The 20,030-nt window shown below is 34.5% G+C and overlaps 1 protein-coding gene across 1 annotated transcript in view; it reads right to left on the reverse strand.

Moving 5' to 3' along the window:
* LOC129752090 (uncharacterized) overlaps positions 1-20,030 on the reverse strand; it is a 138,098-nt gene that overhangs the window by 48,264 nt on the left and 69,804 nt on the right. Inside the window, exon 2 of the mRNA XM_055747884.1 lies at positions 7,924-7,979. Coding sequence (XP_055603859.1) covers positions 7,924-7,979 — 56 coding nt within the window. The remainder of the gene's footprint in view (positions 1-7,923; positions 7,980-20,030) is intronic.

Raw genomic sequence — 20,030 nt, forward strand, 5'->3', positions numbered from 1 at the left:
GTTTGCTCAACAAAAAAGCTGCGAAAAACGACTGAAATTGTTAAGGAAAAATCGTTACGTAACGATGAGCAAACTATACCCCCCCCCCCCCTATGTCACAATTCGTAACGCTCGAGCTTACTCCCTCCCTCCCTTAGGAGCATTACGTAATTTATGGATACCCCCTAAGTGCATGCTCGTGATAAATACCCAGCAAACATAAAATCGCATTAAAAATGATAACTCAAGTAATTAAAAACGTTACTGCGAATCGTTATTCTAACTATCGCAAGTAAAAGGTTCTAAAAATCGTTACTCGAAGTCGGATTTAATAGTTCAAATCGGTTATGATAAAAAGTCCGCCATGTTTGCAGGTTTTGAAGACAATTTCGTTCCTTTTTTTTCTCCCGCGTTGGTCAAGTGAGAGAACAGTTTTGTTGTTCTCTCTGCGACCATTAGTGCAATCATATTGCAAAAAATTAGAAGGTGCATTGCCCAATGACAGAAGCAGCAAATACTGTCGCTGGCAACGGTTCGCATGCGTTGAGAGAAAAAAACTTGTGCTCTCTTGCATTCTTCCAGTATGTATGAATATGGTGTCGAATATCGTCCAGATCGTATACTCTTATCGCTTAAGCTAGAAGTTGAAAATATGTAGGGTAAAACTGTACAAAACGCACCAGCTAAGCGTAATTGCCATTTATAGCGATACCAATCATTTTAGAACCAAATTGAGAGTTGACAACGATTCAAGGATGAAATCTACGTATTATCGAAAAGAAAAAATATGATAAAAACTCGATTTTGACTATATTTTTGTAAAAAAAACTAAAACAGCCAGAAAACAAACCGCGGGGTAGAACGCCAAAACTAGTGGACAGAACGCACCAAACAGGAAGGGTGGTAAGAAATAGAACAATGATTATACGGAATGTAATTATTGAAACACCAAATGTTTAATTACATGTTCATCGTAGTTTTGTAAACTACCATTTTTTGGCTAAAAATCATTTAGTATTGCTAAACTGATCGAAAATTTCGCTTTTCAAAATACACTTTTTAATATCCTTATATATAAAACGCCTTCAAGTAGGCAACGAAATTCAATTTTTTCGACTGATATAGTGATATCGCGGCAAACATGGCGGCCGATAATTTTTTCGAATCGAATATTGGTGCACCGTTTTAACTCGAACAAGGACGAAATTTGTTATAATTATGCAATGTTATCGTCATTTGGGAGTCAGCAAATAAATAGAAAGGCATTTTGTTTTGATATTCGAGTTTTGTCAAAAGTTAACAGCATTCAAAATTTGAGCGTAAAACACGTGGTCTTGTGGGCATTCTGCCCCAATTTTCATATGTTTGATTTTGGATACAATTTGTAGGAAGTTAATAAAATACAACAAAATATTTAAGGTCTTCCGAAAAAGCATATGAGTGGTAAAACGATAAGCTGTAGTTTGATCAGATTGCGCAAGCTATTTTACCATAAAACCTTATATGTAACTTATGAAAAATTACAAGTTTCACGCTGATTCCATTAATTCTTCTGTTTCTAAGAACTAAAGTAGATTTTGTGAACTTTTTATCTATTGTATGATGAAAAAGCTTGTTTACTACAATAAAAATGTAGAAAAACATCATTCGAAGCCATAGGTTAGTGTATATTTGAGAAAGAAGAACATGGGCCATTTTACCCCGCTGGTGCGTCTTGTACAGTTTTCCCCTATGTATATTGCCTCGACTTTGGTAGTTGAATGCTGTTTTTTCGAGTTTCATACGACCATTCTATAATGTATATGAAACGTATAACAAAGTTATTGAGAAATATACCTACAAAAATGTTTGCTGGGTAGCAAAAGTCAACCAAATTTCAATTGGGGCACCTATTCCAATCATTCATTAAGGTTTTTCATCTGCTCTTGATTTAGAGATAACTTTTGAAAATAGGTAATAAATCATAAAATGATTTTTGGCACCTTTTTGACAAAGCAACAAAACCTTAAAAATATATTGGAATAAAGGTTCTCACTCATCAATAAACTTTTCTGAAGACTGCGAGCAATGTTGATTTCTGAGCAAAAATATATTCAACTTTTCTATTCGTTACTTTTTCTAATTCTGCAAAAAAGGGAGTTTTGGCGAAATTTTAGAGAAATATGAAACTAACTAGATATTTTTATGTTCAAAAAATCACAAGTAAAATGGTTTTGCAGTTCTCAAAAAAGTTTTAAATGAGTTTAAATCTTTAATATCAGATAATAGACTGAAGTATACAGAAAAAAAATCAAGAAGCATAAAATACTAAATGATATTCGTGTTTAGAGAAAATAATACAGTAAACTCTTTAACAGAAATTAAGATGTTTTAAAATCGCGATACAAGCAAAATAGCAATTCTTCTATATTCTTTTTTAAAAACTTGGTTTTAATACCTTAAAAAAAATCGGTATTTTTACCGATTTTTGGAATTTTTATACCGCCACTCCCACCAATAAAACAACCATTTTTTCCCCGCTGGCAGCGTTGCCACATTCATATTTTTAGTGTTATTGAAAATCAATATTTATTTAGTCATTTTTATATTTAGTCATTTTAGGAAGGGATATTGGCAATTCACATTATCAATTTCACAAAAATTTCATAAATCCGTCTCAGAAATCATATTCCTGCAGTGGAATTTTAATTTTATTAAGAAAACCCTTGGAAATTAAAAAAAATCTAGAACTCAAAAATATAAATTAGATTTTTCGACAAAATTTGCTTCAAAATCCTTAAAACAATGAAAATTTTAAACTTTGCCCAACATCCCAATATTATTCAGAACTAAGAATTGTTGAAAAAAAACTTTTCAAAAACATGCCCAGAAAAGAAAATTTTAATCAATAAAATTCGATAACGATTCAACGTCGAACGCTAAGACTGCGATTTAAAGATAAAAAAAAGTCTAACCATTATTATGGAAAGTTAGTCTAACTTTCCATAAACCCCTGCAAATTATCAATCAATGACCAATTTGGCAAAGCAGGGCTTAACAGCAATTAGCCAGCATGAGTAAAGAAAGTTATTAAAAAAAGAATCAGTGTTACTTTAAGTGCAGCCCACTGAAAAAATTTTAAACTCAAATTGGCACGTTGTTTCAAAAGGTTGCTCACCCATGATATAGTCAGTTATAACCTGTCGGCAACTTATGGGATTCGAACTTAAAAGTTTTCTTGTCGATACCGGGAATCGAACCCAGCTCGCCTGGCAACCCGAGATCAGACTCGCGCCAGCCTATCCGTTAGACCACATCGGCGCTCCTTTTTTGGTACTCAAAATTAAGTTTGACCGAAATTGAAAACAGAGTTGAACTTAAAGTTGAGTTCCATTTTTCCTCCTAGCAATGGTACAATACGGAGTTTGAACTGCGATTTCGAATTTGATTACTACCACTGAAGTGCTGTTTTAAACCAAAAGAACTTAATTTTGAGTTTGGCAATAGGAGTGTGTATGCAAAATGTATTCTGAAATAATTTGATTTAATTTTGAAGAAACGAATTCGACCGACTCATTAAAATTAAAGTAAACGCAATCAGAATTATCGATAGTTAAAAAAAACTAAAACATAATTAGTTAAAATAATAATATAAAACACAAACGTTCAAAATGTTTTAAAGTTGATAATTTATCACAACAAATGTGTGTACGTAGAAAATTTATAATTTAAAAAAAATTATCTAAAAAATTTGCTACCAAAACTCTTTGACAGCAAAGCTTTTCAGAATTTAAGGTAGCGGTACACCTTAGGAGAAAATGAAAATTTTTATTTTGTCAATAGCTCAAAAAGCCACATATATTGGCTTTCTAACAGAGTTGAAAAGGTTGGAATAGTTAAAAGGTGAATTTTGAACCAATCTCAGTGTTTAAAACTTCTTTTAAATGTTTTTAATTCGATTCCCCTAATAAGGTATAATATCCGCCGTAAATTCGGAGGAATAAAAATTAAAACATTCTTAAAGGTTTTAAACACTGTGACCAGTAAACTGAGAAAATTTTGGTCATTTTTGATTTTCTCAAACCTTGGGGTCTTAAAACTTTCGTTTTGGTTCAAAACTCCATGATTTTTTGCAGAATTTTTAGGTAACGTTTACTTGAGTAAATTTGAACTTTGAGGTTTGTATAGGAAAATTAAATGTTTTGTACGAAAAAATCAAAATCATTTTAAATCCTTCTGGGGAACAGAGTTTGCACAATTTTCGAAATGTCGAAATGACCGAAATGTCGTGATTTTACGATTCTTATAAATGTCAATTCAGAGATTCACTCAGATACCTCTATCAGTCACAAGAATGGATCAATGACTGACTTTGTTTTGATTGTTTTACCTTGTGTTGCCAAAATAATCGCCTTTAGTTTATCTAATACAAAATTTTATCTTATAAATATCGTTATTTTTAGTTATTTTTTTTCCATATTCCATAGTTTTATTCTGCATCCTACAAACTTTGTTTAATTTCTGTATATCCTTCATCTCATCTCTACATTCATTCTCAACTCTATTCTCAATAAAATCTTTCATTGACAGACTATTGTTATTCTAAAATATAAAATTTTAAATTCCAAATATCCTTCATCTCAATTTTTCATTCCATTCTCATCATTAGAATTTCATATCTTAAAATATTATTTATCTTCTTTTATATTCTTCATCCAATCCGATAACATTCTTCACAAAAGCCTTCCCAGTCTGAGCTTTTCCTGTCGTTCTACTTTTGTTTATAAGAGCCGTAACAATCCGAAAACATTCTTAGCTACAGCTTTCCCAAATTGAGATTTTCTTGTCACTCTGTCTTTGTTTACGAGAGCCGAAACAATTTCGATAGAATTCTTAGAAACAGCTTTCCCAACCAGAACGCCAATTCAAACAATCAGCAGCAGTAACCTTAAAAATCCAAATAAAAATAAAAATCAGTAACAGCAGCCTTAAATTTTTCGCTTCCTAGGCCAATTCCGTCTATTTCCGCCGGAAGGCTAAATCAACACAAACAATCCGCAACAGCAGCCTTAAAAACCTGCGCTTCCTAAGCCAATTCCGTCTTTTTTTCACCTGAAGGCCAAATTGAATAAAACAATCAGCAAGGCAGTCTCGAAAATCTGCACTTTCTAAGCCAATTCGGTCTTTTTTCCACCGAAAGGCCAAATCAAAGTAAACAATCAGCAGAAGCTGCCTGAAAATATGCGCTTCAAAATCCATTCCATCTTTTTCCACCGGACAACCAAACCAAAACAAACAATCAGCAGCAAAAGTTTTAAAAATCTGCGCTTCCAAAGCCATTCCGTCTTTTTCCACCGAAAAGTAAAATCATAACAACCAATCAACAGCAGCAGCAGCCTAAAAAATCTGCGCTTCCTAAGCCGATTCCATGTTTTCCCAGTGGGCGAATCAGAAAAAATTTTGTTCGTAGCGACAGCCTTTAAAATCTGTGCTCCTTGTGCCTGTCCGTCTTTCTACCGGAAACATATTCAGAAACAATTTTTTTTGTAGCAGCAGCCTTCACAATCTGCGCTATCTGTCCTATTTTTACCAACTACGTCATTGTCGTGATTTAACGATTCTTATGAATATCAATTCAGAGATTCACTCAGACACCTCTGTCACCAACAAGAATAGATCAATGACTAACTTTGTTTTGTTTGTTTAACCTAGTGTTGCCAAAATAACAAACGTTGTCACCGAAATTTATTTTATTTTATTTATCATCAGTGTTGCCAATCACAACTATTATTCTATTTTTTATTAAATTTTATTTATTTTCTGCATATTCTTCATCTTCACATCCTTCAAATCTTATCTCTACAAGTAACTTCATATCTTATTAGGCAAAAAAGTTATTATGTGTTTCACAGGGACATGTCTTTCGGAATTGAAAAACAACAAATTCAATTGACTTCACTGCTGGATTCCCAGCGAGGTATTGTATGACTACTTTTCATGCAATACTTCGCTAGGCACTCAGCAGCGATGCCAATTGAATTTGTTGTTTTTCAATGCCGAAAGACATGCCTCATGTCAAAATTTCGCGCGCCTACGTGGCGTTGCTTTATTTTGATATCCTATGCCAGGGTTCCCACAGGATTAAGAAAACAAATGTTGGCAAAACACATGGGTGCTGCTGATGTTCTTTAAATAAGTTCGGTAACTGGGTAATTTTGTGCAAAGTATGTCCTGAAAAATTACTGAATAAACGTTAAAAATCTTATTTTGAAGGCAAATCCTGGCGCATGGCACGTTAATCCATTGGAGAGTGTTTTTTTTTTAAGTACAGTTGCACGGTGTATTTGATTTGTAAGGTCTAGTTTAAAATTTTTCACGCACAAATTTCAATTTGCGCTTTATTGTACAGTATGCCTGTACAGTATTGCTGGTTGCATTGAAGGGTCAATAGTCAGTTAAAAGGATTCAACATAAATAGAAGCTCAAGATTAATTGATGTAGTTTATATTACATTTGGACGGGATTCAACCAGACTGAACTGAACGTCAAGTTGAAAAAAAATAGTTGAATAAAGTTAGAAAATCAGGAAATTTATCCAATTTTTTTGATTGAATTGAAAAAATTCAATATTGCAGGCAGCGGAAATAGCTAAATTACGTTGCACCAAATTGAACCGGGATCACGTTTTGGTCAAGAAAACTGGTTTTGTGTGAAATAATCTTCAGTCCGTCCGGTTGTCGAATCGAAACTGTTCTTCAACGCGATTACTTGAATCTTATGATTTGAATAATGAATAATAAAAATCCTTCAGGCAGACCGAACTGAGTTCCTCGGATTTCACTTTTCAAACTATTCATTAGAAAAGTAGGATTTTTAACTTTTTATGATAAAAAAAAGTTACATTTATTGCTCACTATCGTTTAGAATACAACCGGTAAGTTAAATTCTTAAATATTTCTCATTCTGAATGTGGGAAACTTGTATGGCTCGGTTCACTCTGGCTAAACGAAAACTGCAATTTTTCAAGCATCAGTCTTATAGCGCTTTCGTTTATTATCCACCGGCACGGGGACACATTTTTTCTTCATAAACAAACAAAATCATAACCCGGAACGATGCATATAGTCATTTTTAAGTCATTTTTCAACACATATTGCCTAATAAAAACAAATTGTTGTTCAGTTCGGTCTGGTCGGATTCCCACCTTATTCATCAAAATACCAAGGTCGTATATGACAAAGCTTTCAGAATTTTGCTTTCATAAAATTTTCTTCCCAAATTTCATGAAAAAAATTGAATATCTTTAATCAATATTATTCCTTTTTTTTGTAGGTTTGTTTTGCAAATGATTTTCTTGTGGGTTTTTCTTAAACTGTTTGAGTTTTTTAAATATTGAGTAGCGTGAGACACTGAAACTGGATATGTAAATAAATTTTCTCATGAAGATTCGTGAAAAATGGTATTTTTACGTTTTTTTTCAACAATTTCTTACAAACTAATTGTATTTAAGTATCTGTCGGTTATTCAGTTATAAGGTTAATGCATAAGCTTTGCTTATGTTTTGATTATTAAATTATGAGTGTATCATTAGTAAACAGGGATAATGATGATTATGATGATGAATGAAAACAAGAAGCTAACACGAAACATCGATCTTCAAATAGAAAATCTGTTCTTAGTCCATGGCTAGTAAAGATGACGTTAGTCAGGGTAACCGTTAGCATTAAATCATAGCTAAGAAGGTGGGCAACGAGCAGAACAGTCTATTGAATATGCAAAACTTCACTAAAATGTAGCTGGAAACCTATTAATACAGATTTTTCATGCTTGAGTCGGTTATTGTTGGACCATACATTGGAAACAGGAACAGTTAGAATGAGCGATCTTGCTTTTCGGGGGACCAAGTTTGACCAGATCGTGATCCCCCAAACGCGCCGGTAAGGATTTTGAAATTTGCAAACTTACTGCACTGTCTGGGGTCGACATTCTATACTCAGCACCAGCACCGATAGCACACACGTCTGAAATGGAGAAGGAAAAAAGATAACCGGAGAAAGAAATTAGAATGTGATTTATTTTCGGGTTGAGAATAATTTTGGAGCGAAATTCAGCTCACGGAATCGGAGGCTTAAAAATAAATTCACAAAAAAGAAGAATTTGCAAAATTAACTATACGACTTGGACAAATCGCGATCAGAATGGCTAAGTGGCTTCGGAATTTCCAAAAAAGCAATCTCTAAACGACCGAACCGTGTTAGATTTATTGACCGCTTGTGTTCTTTTCTGACTACCGACTTGATGGGTTTAGCGATGTCAATTATTCACGCTACGAAGTTGCTGAAAATTTGGGTATATACAGTAGAACCACTGATATTGTGTTAACTTTTTTCTAGATAAAGTAAAATGGTCATCAGGATTATCTAGTATAAAAACGCAAAAAATAAATTAACTTTTTAAACTTTTTTCTGGTTTTAATGTGCATTTACGATTTACGATAGTCTTTTATTGTAACTAGCTGTCCCGGCTTGCTTTGCAACACCTTAAAATAATATTTGTTTTTCTACATTATATAGTGTTGTACACGGAGCTAATGCACATGACCTCTACTACTGTTGGTTGTCCAGCAACGAATGTTTCTTCCTGACTCATGCTACATAAGATTGCATGGCATACTTGTCTACACATTCTCATGCATGTACATAAGAAAGGGCAATATGGTATAAAATGCCATATGAACATAAGTTACGATACTACATTTACTTTCCTTTTTTTTCATTCAACTTATTTTATATTTATTCTACATGGTTACACATCCACTCCTTGATGGGTTGTCCACGGATATCACAACCATGTTTGAATTATAGAGCGTAGTGTTCTGGAACGAAAGGGTCTTGAACCACCCTGATGAGGAAAAACACTCAGTAGCAACATGGTGATGCTGCGCGCATTAACGGCTGTCATGCTCGCCAAATTCTCGGTTTTTCGTCGACAACGAAGAGGGTTTTCCGAAGGCTCCACGGCTCCAGCACAAGGCTCGGTCTCTTTAATGCACAGAGTATCAACACACCCTTGTCCTCTTATTTCAAACATCTCAGGGCCTTATCAATTGGTATAGGCTTGTTCCTCTTTTCCAATAAAACTTCTTTTTCTTGTGATAAGACTATAAGCATTTTCTCTTCTGATGGTTTACTGTTTGGCACAGTTTCTCATCGTAATACATCCGTTTTTTTTCACCTTTCCCTTTTTTCATTTCTATCAGCTAACATTTCATGTTTGCTTAAATTTCTTAAATTCTCGAGAATATCGGCACTTATAGCAGCTCTGTTTCCCAACTTGTTCAAGTTGCCTGACTTACAGAAAGTCTCCTCTGAACTGAACATTTTTCCCATTTCATTCCTTCATTCTACTGCTTCATTAGGGAATCGTATCGTTCAAACCTTTTCCGAACAAACTTTGTATTACCACTCACAGGTATGAAAATTGACAGCAAAACCAAGAAAAACCGACTCCGATCACTCAATCGTTTCCCCTGAGTATTCCTTCCGTGTATCACAACAACTTCAATTTAGAGATAATATACAACAACTCCAATGAGAAATATGACTTACATTTTCAATCTAACATTGCCAAACACCCTCTTTTCTTAGCCATCCATCCTTAAATATTCAAGTAGATGTTCTTATGAGCGCATCTTATCGGTAAAACCCAAACGCACTTTTTACTTCCGGATAAGATAACATTTAAATTCCTAGTTTTTCTCAGAATCTTCCATTCCACTATCTTACTTTTTCACGGACATTCTTAACATGATATAAACGCGTGTGCCAATTCAATGTTTTTACGTTGCCTGTTTAAATATATACTAATCCAATGCAAAAATATTTCTCACAAACAAACCGGGTACGACAAAAACAGTAACTAAATTACATCACAAGTTCAACTTCTAACATTCTAGACCTCGACCGAACCACTTCATCCGCATAACCCTATTGATAAAAACATCACACGTCAAGGCGGCAGCACACATTCCGACCAACAAAAATTGTCAAGCACCATAGTCAAAAGATCGAGTTATCTTTGGCTGCCCTTCCAGCAACTTGCATCCTGTGGGCCTTCAACCGGTACTTAGTCGATTCGCCACCTTGCTACACCCAGATCCCCAGGAAAACACAACACCTTAAATCTCACATTCCATCTCTGGTGCACGACGGCCTGCTGCCAAATAAATACTTATCATCTTTGTGGCCGTCGTCGTCATAAACGCTTCATAACCACTGTACCTGGAATCGACTGAATCTCTTGGAACTAGACACACCAGGCTCAGCCATATCCGAACAATTCACCTGCATACTAACTAAATCATCTCCATCCAAACATTCATTGCAATTCCATACTTTTAGGATGCAGCGCTCTCTGGTACAAACGCTCACCACATTAAAAAGCAGTCTCAAAGACCTAAGCAGGCGTATAGCCGCACATCTACGTGTGTGCACCTTCCATTCCTCACCTATTCCTTCCACACCAGCACTCCTCAGCTTAGCACCGAAAACATTCAACTATCAGCGCCACTCCCATAGTATTCCGAAGAAAAATCCGTCACTAAAAACACATTACTAAACACAATTTCCGGTCTATCTACCACCCATAGTTCCACCTGCCATCCTACGCTAGTCATCCGCTTTGTCATCTTCTTCAACATTCAGTCACTACAATTCCTCCAAGTCAATTTTATGCTACCTCCATCTTTACCAACTAGATTGTACTTTACTTCAACGCTTAGCATTGAAGCTTACAATCTCCACCATTTTGCAAAAACATCCACATGAACCACATTCGAGCAATTGGTTCCTAAAAATTTCATTTTTCAAGCTCATCAGCTTTACATTCAAGATTAAAACAATCAGCATTTAAGCTACCAGCATTTAAGCTCTCAGCATTTAAGCTCTCAGCATTTAAGCTCTCAGCATTTAAGCTATCAGTATTTAAGGTTCTGAACAACCTTTTCCGCATTTAAGCAACAATCTATTCAATCCGCATTTAAGCGATATTTCTTTCATCTTATTTCAATTAACTTACCAAACGCCATTTTGGAACCTCGTCGCCAATATAGTGTTGTACACGGAGCTAATGCACATGACCTCTACTACTGTTGGTTGTCCAGCAACGAATGTTTCTTCCTGACTCATGCTACATAAGATTGCATGGCATACTTGTCTACACATTCTCATGCATGTACATAAGAAAGGGCAATATGGTATAAAATGCCATATGAACATAAGTTACGATACTACACATTATGTTAACCTAATTTGTAACAAAAATCTTTCATAATAAAATCCTTTTTTTTTAATGAGAAATAATTTAATATCTTTTTGAAGAAAATGCTTGACTTTTAATTTCAAATTCAAAATCTGAATATTCGGTTCAGTTTTTTAAAGATTATATTTTGAACTAACATACGATATTTCTTTCATTTTCGCAAAAGGGAAGCTCCCTTTTCAAGTATTCCCAGTATAGATCTGAGTTAATGAATTTTATTTTTGAAAAAGTCATTGATCTTTGATTCAAGAAATTTAGAAATGAATTAACCGCACTCCTCGGCGTATAGGATAGCCTTCAAGTCTCCTAAGCTAACGGTCATGAGATCGAATCCCGATCACGGCATGCAGGCTTATCTGACTTTCTGACCTTCTGACTTTCAGACTTTCTCACTTTCTGATCTTCTGACCGTCTGACTTTCTGACTTTTAAACATTCTGACTTTTTGACTTTCTGACTTTCTGACTTTCTGACTTTCTGACTTTCTGACTTTCTGACTTTCTGACTTTCTGACTCTCTGACTCTCTGACTTTCTGAATTTCTGAATTTGTGACTTTCTGAATTATTGACTTTCTGACTTTCTAACTTTCTGATTTTCTGACTTTCTGACTTTCCAACTTTCAGACTTTCTGACTTTCTGACTTTCTGACTTTCTAACTTTCTGACTTTCTGACTTTCTGACTATCTGACTTTCTGACTTTCTGACTTTCTGACTTTCTGACTTTCTGACTTTCTAACTTTCTGACTTTCTGACTTTCTGACTTTCTGACTTTCTGACTTTCTGACTTTCTGATTTTCTGACTTTCTGACTTTCTGACTTTCTGACTTTCTGACTTTCTTACTTTCTGACTTTCTGACTTTCTGACTTTCTGACTATCTGACTTTCTGACTTTCTGACTTTCTGACTTTTTTTTGACAATTTTGACAATTTTGACAATTTTGACAATTTTGACAATTTTGACAATTTTGACAATTTTGACAATTTTGGCAATTTTGACAATTTTGACAATTTGGAAAATTTTGACAATTTTGACAATTTGGACAATTTTGACAATTTTGACAATTTTGACAATTTTGACAATTTTGACAATTTTGACAATTTTGACAATTTTGACAATTTTGACAATTTTGACAATTTTGACAATTTTGACAATTTTGACAATTTTGACAATTTTGACAATTTTGACAATTTTGACAATTTTGACAATTTTGACAATTTTGACAATTTTGACAATTTTGACAATTTTGACAATTTTGACAATTTCGACTCTTTTGACAATTTCGACAATGTTGACAATTTTGACAATTTTGACAATTTTGACAATTTTGACAATTTTGACAATTTTGACAATTTTGACAATTTTGACAATTTTGACAACAAGTCATATGAATATCTCCAAACATATTCAAAAATTCAATACATCATATCAAGGTGTAAAATTTGTTTTGAAGAAAATACAATGAAAATTTGTTCAAATTATATGCCATATAAAACGATGAATTTGTATTACATATTTTAATATGACGAATAGCTTACATTCATCAATTTTTAACACAAATCTTCGAAGATCATTGAATTTTTGTATGGAAGCCCTCCTTTTTTGAATTCAAAGAAGTTTCAAAATACTTTAGAAATCATTCCCGGTGTTAGAAATGGCTTCACAAAAAATTTCACGAGGAGTGTATTCGAAAAAAATGCAACACTTTGTTTTGTGAATTACTTTTGAATGCACGGATGGAAATTGATTGAATTTTAAGTGAAGCTTCCTAGTAATGTAATGTGTACGTGTACAAAATTTGGTGACAATCTGTCAAGTGGTGTTTGAGATATCGTCCAAAACAAAAGTTCACTGACAAAATTTTTTGGGCAGGATCTAGAAAAACCAGGAAAGTCCCAGTGCGAGACCCGAAAAGAGCTGGAAATCATGTATTCGACGAAAGCTCACATGGTTTATCTTTTAAAAAGTACTAGAGGACCCAATAATGAGCTAAAGTTTGAATAAAAGTATAGATTATTGATACCATAAAGTGAGAAGAATTTGAGAATCATTTTCAAGCCCAATCCGAAAATATGAAGAGAGGAAGTGATAATAAGTCAAATTTTTCCAACTGGTTCGTCTAGCTGACTTATAAATAGGTTTGACTTCATTTCTACAAGATAATGAGACTGCTTACTGGAAAAATAGACGAAATATGGTGGTCAAATCGTGCGCAAAATATTTGGACTGCTTGTGGGGAGATATTTTGAAAAAAAAAATAGCCTAATGGACAGCAAAACGAACTCTTTGGCGGTGACCTGGCAGGTTTCCAACCAGAAACTTTTCGTTTGACAAGTCTCACCTGTATTTCCCGGAAATAAACAAGGAGAATAAAATTGAAAAATTTAATGTCTAGTACTTGAAGAGGCTAACGATCTTAGTTTCCGAAAATTGTTCGAATTGTGTACATTTTTTGAAAATTTTGTTTAGGAGAGCCTCTTTTTTGGATTCGGAGGAGTGTGAAATTATTACCATTTTCGGTCTTATAAAAGGCTACACACCAAATTTCACGTTTATCGACTCAGTAGTTTCCAAAAATTGTTTGAATTGTGTCATATTTTTATAAATTTTGTATGGGAGCCTCCTTCCTCCCCTTATTTAAGTCGGAGGGGTTTGAAAGTATTTAAGAAACCATCTCCGACCCCAAAAACTCTTACAAACCAAATTTCAAATTGATCGGTTCAGAACAGACAGACAGAAAAACAATCATTTTCATATATAAAGAATATAAAAAAAAAGGTCGGCCTACTCGGCCAAATACTTGGCTCAATATGAGCCGAACATTCGGCTTTTTGGGCGGTATTCGGCGCCGAATATTTTGTACATCTCTAGTAGATAGGGTCATTTTTGTTGACGCTTAAAAAGGAAAAACACTTCACTTCAATACGTTTTATAGCAAGCTAGGCTGACTTACAAAAACAACATAAAATTGAACCCCCATTTTAATAGGTACATCGAGATCGTTGCGATCATTAAATGATGGAACCTAACAAGATCGACACGAGCGATAAACGCAATTACATACGAGGGGAAATTCTTCATCATGCGCCCGTCAATCTGTTGGGCCAGGTGTTGAAGTTCTTATTCGGTGAGTAAGTATACGGGCATGCAAATTGCAAATAAAGTGAAAAATTGCGGAAAAAATTGTTGAAGGGAAAAAAGAGCAACAAGTTAAGAAGCATGCAATCACTAAATGCTTGAAACGATGTCAACGATCTGACAAGTTTTCAATGTACTTTTTTTTTATTACCGGGAGCGAGCAGCCAGCCACCGCCTAGAAGTACCTGTTCTGGTTTGTTGATGGCACGAGTTGGAGGACAGGTTGCATGACTTCTGGCCGTCAATAAAGAAAAAGGAATAAAAATGGCGCGGAGGCTCGTTTTTATGACGGAATAAATGGTGCCAAGAAAATGCTAAGCTCCTGACGACGGCGGGATGTCGTATCGGGAGGAATTTTGCTTTTGCGATCGTCCGGACACTTTCGATCGCAGATAAATTTGCATTCCACTGAAGTGGGCAGAGTCAATTATGTCATTTAGCTCGAGCGTGTCCGTAAAATGCTAAGCAGTCTTCTCATCGCGTTAAGCTGATTTTCGAAGTTCTAACCTACTTAGCTTAGGTTTAAGTAAGGAACGCTGTGTAATATTAAAATTTGGAACAAAGAGACGTCATCAGTGTTATTACGCTTCAAATGGAAATCTCTTCCGATTTGGAGCGCCCATTTAGTGCACTAAATGGCGCCAGCTCAACTCTAAAGTCAAAATCAACCTCATTTAACAGTCCATCATCGAAATTGGCACGTGATGAGCCGGTAAACTTCCTTAAAACACCTCGACTGACCCTGATGCCACCCTACCCTTTGATGAGATCTAGTTTAGTTCATTCAGTGACTTGGCTGAAAAGAGGCAACGAACTCGAGTCCAAGTCCAAGTCCCACGGCCAAACATACATATTAAAATTAATAGTTTCCATTGCTCGGGACGTTTGTGGTTTTTTAAATGTTTTTTTTTTTCTAGTACACAGAAACCTTTGTCTTCAACCTACGATTGACTAATGGAAACAAATAAACTTCGACCGCAGTCTTCCGTCGATCCATTTATGACACTTTGTGGGACCCGGAGAGTAAAGGTCTGGCTCACTTTCTGTCATTAAATTACCTTTGCCTACCGCGGCAAAGTCAACACTGATGGGTACCTCCGTTTACGGGGTACTTATTTTTAATATCGTTAAAAGGGGGCAGTAATATGGCGAGAGAAAAAAAATGGCAACTGAGCTAAACGATTGTAAATTCACTTTTCATGAGGGTTTCTCTTCAAATTTACGATCAATTGCAATACGGTCAATTTTCTAAAGCTTATTGAAACAAAACTTGAATTTTTGTTTCAGTTTGATTTGAGAGTTGACAACGTATAAACAAAAGCTATCTCTCTTTTAAACTTTATCAGAGCTTAGTTAATTAAGAAAATGGACAGTTTGTTTCATTGATAACTAAGTTCATTGGTATTGTCAATCCAAAATGACAGCATTGTGTTGCTTAGCTTACTTAGCTTGACTTGATTGACTAAATGACTACTCATATCCACCTTAATACATTGGGCTTGAAATGCTGTGAAGATATGATCATTTATCAACACTTTAAAACAAAATTTCAATATTACATATTTAATTTGTTTTTTTACACACGCATTTAAAATTCTATGATCATTGGCGTTCAAGTTCTACCTTGCCAATGGTTGCTACTCCGGGATTGATCGAGGCCATCAATTTTATGCAAAAGCCAATAAAATAGTGCTTGGAATAATCAATTAATTAACAATGCACAAAACTCATGATCTCCCAAGATCAATAACGGTGCCAGCCAAGTCCTAGTTGTCAATGAGAGACGAAGGAAGGAATGTCAATAAGATACTGTTTTGGATCAGCCAGCCGCCTCTCTATCCGGTATTTTCAAAATCTTGTTTGAAAAACTTTGAAACAAAGGTTATCACTAGCTATACAAACCGTCTATACGTCTGCGAATCTATATTCTAGTATCTCCAGCTTTTTTCCAACACCTTCTATGCTCCTACACCTTCTATGCTCCTACATATTTCATAAAGAAATTTCTTATTCATTCGTTTATTGTAGCCTATTACCCTTTAGCATCGATATATTTGAAGGTTACAGATGCTCAAAAATAAAATTCCAAAGATAAAAAAAATAAGTTTCAAAAATTTAAACATTCATGTAATAATACACATCTTTCGGCTCTTTAATGCAATTACATAAAAAATAAAAAACTATTACATATGTTGGATGCATTTTGTTACATCCAAACGATGTAAAGAATTTCTGATTCACGCCGTCCTGTGTAATATAATATCATCCGTTGTAATATTACAACACATTAGTCCGCGGTCGTCGAAAATTTAATTTGTTTTCCTCCCCGCTTCAAAACAAGAAGGAAGTATTTCGCGAAGGAAGTATTTTTTTGTTACATGAAAATTAACAGAATCCCTAAGCAAATCTTCAACTGGATGGTTTATTTGGATTTTTCTTATTTTTTGGGAATTTACCGAGAATCAAATCATTCTTTGATTTACTTCGGAATAAGATTCGTGCGGAGCTAAAGGCAAGTTATTTTTTGTAATTTCTTAACAAAATTTGGAAAAACTGTTTTAAAAATTTAGTTTGACATAACATTTTTTACGAAACTTTCCGGATGTTTAACGAAATTATAGACTTTTTTTCATATCAAATTTTGATTTTTCCCGCAGAATAATGAATTTTTGTATCAATTGTGGATTAAGAGTTGGAATTCAGTAATTGCTTGAAAATTCATTTTAATTTTTAACAAGACTGCTTCTGTTTTCGACCACAATTTTTATTATTCAACATTTCGATAAATAAGGTCTTGTATGATATTTTAAATTACACAATTTGTTCAATTTCATTTTACAGATAAAATGGAGATCATTTGTTCAATTTGCCGATCCACTTGATATTTTTTACATCCGTTTTACGTAGGGGAAAGTCGGGTAAGGCGGACACCCTAAAGTAGAATCGCAATAGAAAATTAGATATTGCTTTTTTCATCGTAGTTTTCGTGCAGATGGACAGTTTAGGTTGTTTGCTATCGCATTTACGATTAGAATAAGTAAATTTCCTTCATCAAGACTGTTTTTATAGTTATTTCAAACATGCTTGCAAATAACACTTTTAAAAAATGGCCGGGTAAAACGGACACTGCTCAGAAAAGGCACATTTTTTCGCAAAAACGGCTTTTAAATAAGATATTTTAGTGAGTTAAGTATTTGAAAACGTTTTTCAACCAAAATGGAACCAACTGGTCTGAGTCCAGAAGCAAAACATTGTGGTTTCGGAATTACGTATTTTATAGGCGCTTTTTTAACCGGAGATCCTGTTTTTACAGTCATTATGGCCTGTTTGAGATTGCGAGTGCTTTTTGACCGACAATTGCTCTTGCCAAGGTCTTTTGAAGGCGTATGGAGGGTCAAACTTTTGAAAAAAAAAAATAAAATACCTGGGGAAACTTACGTATGTGTCCGTTTTACCCGACTTTGCAATGTCCGTCTTACCCGCAGTAGCAACTTTTTTTTTCAAAACGTTTGTTTTTCAAACCCTTTGTCCAAAGTTCACTGATTTTCCTCCAGATGATTAAAAGATGTCTAAAAAACACTCTACGTTTGAGAACGGTTGAAATTGAAATTTTTGAGGAGAGAAAATTACATCAGAAAATGGATCCTCAAAGTTTTTGTTTGTTTTGTTAACTATTATGGAACCTTGCTTGCTATAAATAAAAAAAAGGTCTCGAAAGTGTTAATACACTTCGACGAACATATTCCCATCATTAGATTTGTGCCAAACATTGTAATTTTCGAAATATTGAAAGTGTCTGTCTTACCCGACTTTCCCCTACTAGATTGTACAAAAAAAAAAGATGTGATACATATTAGGTCGCCTTTGCAAGTCAAGTTATGTGCACGTTTTCGATGTAATATCGCAACACTTTTTTTTGTTGTGTATGTTAAAATTTTCATTAAAGTCCGATGCAAAATCATGACAATATCTCAAATACTGTGAATAATCATTATGGACGACCCCTTTTCCCATCCCCCATACTCAACAGGACACATGAAATCGATTGCCCGTCCCTGAAAACTTCCGTGTGCCAATTTTGATCTTAATATGAGGTATAATACCGTAAATTTTCTAAAAACAGTAAACAGTTGATATGGACGAATCCTTCTGCTGACCCCCGACCCAAAACTTAATTCCTCGAAACAATTACCCGTCCCTTCAAATTTTCATGTGCAAATTTTCATCTCTATCCAATGTATAATCACGTCAATATCGTCAAAACAGTATTTGTGTTGTATGGATGACCCCTTTTGTAGACCCCTAACCTGAAATTTGATACTTGAAATCACTTGCACATCCTTTAAAACCCCCGAGTGCAAATTTTCATCTCCATCCAATGCATTATAACGTCAATATAGTAAAAACACTGAACAGCTCATATGAACGACCCTTTTTTGCCGACCTCTGACACAAAATTTGATACCGAAAATCAATTGTTCGTCCCTTAAAACATCCATGGGCAAATTTTTATCTCAGTCCGATGAATAATAACCGCAATATCGATTAAACAGTTTTGTAATGTTTGGACGACTCCCTACAAAAGAGGTCATCCAAAAATCTGATAACATTGTTCAGCATTCTTAGTCCTTATACGTACTCATGCAAAATTTCAGCACTCTAGCTCTTAAGATGGCAGAGCCTATTGATGCAGGTTGCCAGATTGCCCGGTTTTATCTGAGTTTGCCCAGATATTTAATATAAAATTTTCATTGGAAAAGCCCGGATTTTGCCTGGATTTATTCTCTATTTTTGGCAAATAAAAATGGAAGGTATGTAGAATTTTTCTATTTATGCGTTAGAACGAAAACAATGTTTTTTGCCAATTTAAATAAAAATAGTCATCAAAAATTTTTTGGAAGCCTTAAATATGATTTAAAATCTGTTGTTGATTTGAAGGAAATTTTTTTTTTCTATTTTAATTTTTTGATTTTTGTAGAGCCATTTCTGGGTTTTGACTAAATTTACGTATTTGTCCGACCAGGGTACATGCAGAAAAAATTCAGGCAACCTTACTATAGAGGACAAAAAAGCGGACTTTGTCAAAATGTATTCTTCAATCCTAGCGTCCTAAGCCATCAATTATTTGAATTTTTTTTACTGTAGGATGAAAAAAGACAAATAAAACTGCTTTACAGAGTTGGTTTAGATAGCCTTGGCAAAAATATTCCATTAGATTATTGAAAGCCCTAGCAAGCAAGACATTTTGAACACTGCTTAGGCTGGAACAAATTTCAAATCCTTCTTTTGTCACTCGGAGTTGGAATATTGCGAGGGGAGGAGGCAATAAAAAATAATATGAAAAACGAATAAATTAGAATAAATTGCACCAAATCTAGGATGCAACAAAATTGCATACCATATCATTGCATAAAACCTAGAAATCAAGAAATTTTTATCGAAAAATTAAATAAAATCAAGAATACACTTGGTGAAATAACTTCCTTCTTCCAAAATTAGTTTTTTTAGACGTGTTATTTTTCGGATACTTGAATTTTTTATCGAAATTTCCATGAAATACTTAAAACTTTATTTATTTCCCCCTTCGGTTTTTTGGAAATTCCGAAGAGGGGGGGGG

This window comes from Uranotaenia lowii, chromosome 3 (assembly GCF_029784155.1).
Source record: "Uranotaenia lowii strain MFRU-FL chromosome 3, ASM2978415v1, whole genome shotgun sequence".
Taxonomy (NCBI): Eukaryota; Metazoa; Arthropoda; class Insecta; order Diptera; family Culicidae; genus Uranotaenia; species Uranotaenia lowii.